The sequence below is a fragment of the Nannospalax galili genome, unplaced genomic scaffold, assembly GCF_000622305.1.
Source record: "Nannospalax galili isolate Female #2095 unplaced genomic scaffold, S.galili_v1.0 scaffold781, whole genome shotgun sequence".
In the NCBI taxonomy this organism is placed as follows: Eukaryota; Metazoa; Chordata; class Mammalia; order Rodentia; family Spalacidae; genus Nannospalax; species Nannospalax galili.
The window spans coordinates 1,768,773-1,773,436 of NW_008346898.1; the positions used below are offsets into that span (position 1 = coordinate 1,768,773).

Sequence of the window (4,664 nt, forward strand, 5' to 3'; positions counted from 1 at the left end):
TAAATAAATAATTAAAAAAGTAGAAATAATAAAAAATGTTAATTGTAAGAAATATGGAGACTAATACTTTGAAAATTAAAGGGAATTACAAAAATTTAAAATTATATATAGTAAGTTGATTTTTTGGTGTACAGTTAAATGAATTTATATATATGTACAGATTTTTCAACCTCTTCTACAGGTAATGTACAGAACAATTAAATCCTCTCAATAGTGTTCTAGTGCCATTCCTCTCTATTCAGAATCTTCCCCACTGATGACCTCTGTGAATGCTTGTTCTCTGTGCTGAATTGTTTCCCTTTTCTAGGACTCCCATATAAATTGAATTAGCATATGTACCCTTTGAAAATGACTTCATTCACTTAGTGTAATATATTGTGTATCTGTATTGTTGTTTTGTGTATCAATATTCATTCCTTTTTTTTTTTTTTTTTTTTTTTTAGACAGGGTCTCCCTGTAGCCCCAGCTGTCCTGGAACTCACTATGTAGACCAGGCTGACCTTGAATTTACAGAGATCTGCCTGCCTCCCAAGTGCTGGGACTATGGGCATGTGCCACCACGCCTGGCTTCATTCCTTTTTTTATTGCTGAGTACAGTGTGTGATTGTGTGTGATTACATTACAGTTTGTGGGCTCTTTCCCCAGTCTGTCGATTTTTAAATAAGCTACTATAAACATTCCATTTGCATTTTTGTATGAATATAGGTTTTCCATTTTACTTGGGATTTTTCTGTCATATGGTGAGTGTATGATTACCTTTGAAAGAAGCTGCCAAACTCCAGATTGCCTGTGTCATTTCACATTCCTGCCAGAAGCACATGAGAGTTTTTGTGTTTTTCGTCCTCACCAGCACTTTGCGTTGTTTGCCTTAACTTTGGTTTTCCTCGTGTGTTGTAGGGATGTTGCATTATGATTTTAGTTTTCATTTAGTGACAAATAATGTTGAACATCTTTGTATGTGTTTACTTGCCATTATTTCTATTTCTTCTTTGGTAAAGGGGTTGATATTTTAAAATATAACTTAACTGACTTAAAGAAGTTGTACATGTTGGTATAACCATCACTTCAGATACTCATAATTTCTTTGTTTTGGAAATTTCAAAATAGTCTCTACTAGCTATTTAAAATATACAGTTAATTGTTGTCAAAAGGATTGATTTTTGCTATTTTTATTGGATTATTTTCTTATATCAGTGTTGAGAGTTACTCATATTTTCCTTATTATTATTTTTTTCTGTGGTCGAAGTTGAATCTAGGGCTGTACATAGTACTGTGTCAAGGATCTACACACATCCCCAGCCCCCTCATGTACCCTTGTTATAAGTTGTTTATGAGGTACAGAATTTGTATATTGTGATTGGAATTGCATTGACTATAGAGGTCAGTTTAGAGAGACTTGGTATTTAGTTTATATTTTCTTTAATGTCTTCACAGTTTTGTAGCTTTCAGCATACATATACTTATTTAATATTTAATTTTAACTCTTTCACAGATAGGATTATGGAAGTAGGAAGTGAAGAAGAAAAATGGGAGAAGCTGGATGCCGAATTTGATCACTTTGTAGTAGATATGAAGCCTTTTGTTCTAAAGTTACCACATAGGTCAGGTAAGATTGTGCTTGAAATTAAATTCTATTTTTTTTTTTTTTGGTGTTTTGAGACAGAGTCTTCCTGTAGCCCCAGCTGGATGGAACTTGCTACTTGCTATATATAGACCAGGTTGGCTCTGCCTCCTGAGTTCTGGGATTAATGCTGTGCCCCTTACTTGTTTTTTGAGATACTCTTGCTATGTACACCTCCTTGGCTGGTATGCACTATGTAACCCAGGATGGCCACAAACTTACTGCAATCCTCCTGCCTCTTTATATAGTTGTATTAGCTATGAATACTTTTATCATTGTTATGACAAAATACCTGATGGATACAAATTAAGGAAAGGCTTAGTTTGGTTCACAGTCTGAGGATATCATCATGATAATGGGTGTGTTGGTGGTAGAAGCATGAAGCAGCTGGTCACATTGCATCTGCACTGTCAGCTGCAGAATGCAATGTGTGTTGGCTCTCAGCTTGATTTTTTTTAAATTTATTCTGTGTTCCCCAGCCCTTAGAATGGTGCTGTCCATGTTTTTAAGGGAAACACCCTAATAAACACCCTAGTGATTCTAAATCCCTTCAAGTTGACAATCAAGATTAAATATCTTACCAATGAACTGTCAAACTGGAAATAAAGCTGAAATTATTTTTTAAAAAATTCACTGTACTGATATTTGCTGTTGATGTAGGAGTGTTTACTTTGAGCTGTTTAAAGATAAATAAAAATGTAATGAGTGTGTCCTCTAAGCTGTGGCACTATTTTATTTGGCCACCACCTCATATGTCATGAGCTAATAGAATCGAATCTCTAAAGTTAGCTACTACTGCTTTATTCCTTCCCTCCCCTCCCTCCCTTCCTCCCTCTCCTCCCTTCCCCCCTCCCCTCTTCCCTCCCTCCTTCCCTTCTCTTCCTTCTTTCTTTCTCTCTGTGTGTGCATTTTTGTGTGGGCTCTACCCGCCCACAGAGGGCACAGCTTCAGTTCAAAAAAAAAAGCTCTGCATGAAATAAACCTGTGTGCGACCTCTAGAGGCTGACGCCACTCAGCCCTTTACTTAAAAGAAAAGAACCACGGTATTTCTTCAGACTACTTTTTTCACTTTTTTTCCTCCTTTGGAAATGTCTTCTGTTTCAGGAGGCCACAGTTTAACCTATTCTTTGACTCTTTAAATCTTGATTAACTGAACAAGATCAACTATGAATGAGTTTTTGCTTATATGATGCCTCTAATTCCTGACCTATTACAAATTTTGTAATGAGAATCTTTGTCTCAAATAGAGAATTTTTGGATAATTTAAGGCATCAGAAAGCAATTGGGTAGAATTTTTGGCCCAAGGAGATTCTGTAAGCTGCAGTAGGTATGTGGTTGGGTGTACAGTTAAATAAACTTTGGCAGTTGTTGAGTGGAGGTGTGGAGTGAGGCCAAGAAGCTATGGCTCTTACCTCTTCCAAGTTCTCATTTCCAGGAGGCAGGCATCTGAGTAGACTTTATATTCAAAGTGGCAGACTGACTCAATATTAGCTATTTGTTACAGGAAACTGTCTGAAGAGAAGGGAGTATGACCTATAAATTATGCATTATTTGGTCAGTCAGTGTTCCGGAGCCTTCTCTGGCCTTCCCTTGGATCATCCTCCTCTACTTCTCTTACCCTGTTGGTATTTAACTCTTTTTCTTCCTCTATTATTCTTCAAAACTCATGACTTAAGTTCCATTCCTTTACATTCCATGGCTAATGATGATTTTAATTAGGATGTAATGATACTTCTATATTACATTCTCTTCTATTATTCACTACTTTTTAAAAAGCCTATTAATTGCACAAATGGGTTTTTATGACATTTGCATATCTGCTATTCAAATAATATGTACTTTGATCATACTCATTCCCCTTATCATCCTCTCTTGTCCCTCCCCATGTGTGTGTTCCCCTTCTCCTTCCCTAATAGTGACCCTCCTTGTTTCCATGTCCCTTTTCTTTCTAAAATCTAGATTCTGTGCATGAGAGGAAAATGTTTATTTATCTTTCCGAATCTGGCTTATTTTGCTTGACACCTCCAGTTCATTCATTTTCCTGTGATTGACATGATTTTTCCCTCCCTCCCTCCCTTCCTTTTTTTTTCCTTTCTATTTAATGTGTATGAGTGTTTTGCCTGCATGTGTGTAAGTGCATCTATACAGAATGCTTGTGGAGGCCAGAAGAGGTCATTCAATCCCCTAGAACTGGAGTTACAGATAGTTGTTAGCTGCCATGTTGGTGCTGAGAACTGAACCCAGGTTCTCTGCTAGAACTGGCTGTTGAGCTCTCCAGCCCAGATTTTGTTCTTTCTTATAGCCGAATAAAATTGTACTGTATTTTCTTTTTCTGCTTACCATTGATGGGCACCTAGGTTGATTCCAGAACTTGGATAGCTATTACTTGTTTTTTGTTTTTTTCTTAGATCTGCAGATTAAGACAAATCTATATTAGAATTTGCATTATAAATATATTTCAAATCAAACCATTTTTGTATTTTACCTTTTTTTAAAAATGAATTTTAGGTATGTAGAATTGTTTAACTGTGGTGTTGATCCCTCTCCTCCTGGGTCATTGGCCACTGCTCCACGAGGACAAAGGGAGCAGAAGTGACGAACAGGGTCAGGATGGCCAGTGAGCACTGACGGAAGAAAGCTCTTCTGGGGAGGCAGGTTCAGTGATGCAAACAGCTCCTGACTCAGTGAAATAGCTCCGTTTATATAGTGGGATGTTAGGGAAAATATAGTGTGGAGGCAGTAGCCAATGCTTCAGCTGATAGGTGCTCATAGTATGCTTTATTTACATGTGGCAGTAGGCTCCTATCATGCGACTACCGGGCAATGCCTAATTATCATATAGAAAAAACCTGGGGGTAGTTTTTACTCTAGGTAACATGCCAAAGGTCATGTTCCAAATAAGGTCAGGCATCGGTGCTTGGTGGCACTTTCCAGGTAAGTCAGGCAGAGAGCAGGAGGCTCCCTGCTGAGAAGGGGAGTCCTTCCATACAGCGCTGAGCCCCTTAGAGCTATCCGGACATGGAGGACTACAACCCTAGCAGCA

The 4,664-nt window shown here is 37.8% G+C and overlaps 1 protein-coding gene across 13 annotated transcripts in view; it reads left to right on the forward strand.

Annotated features, from left to right (window-relative positions):
• Cep112 (centrosomal protein 112) overlaps positions 1-4,664 on the forward strand; it is a 576,146-nt gene that overhangs the window by 8,987 nt on the left and 562,495 nt on the right. For 10 of the 13 annotated variants that reach the window (XR_003851118.1, XM_029568391.1, XM_029568396.1 and 7 more), the window contains exon 2: positions 1,493-1,606. Coding sequence is in view for 9 of the 13 variants with exons in the window: in XM_029568391.1 (XP_029424251.1) it covers positions 1,501-1,606 (106 nt within the window). In the remaining 4 variants the exon portion in view is untranslated. Of the gene's footprint in view, positions 1-1,489; positions 1,607-4,664 lie in introns of those variants that run through there. The other 3 variants (XM_029568398.1, XM_029568400.1, XM_008843205.2) reach the window with 2 other exon arrangements.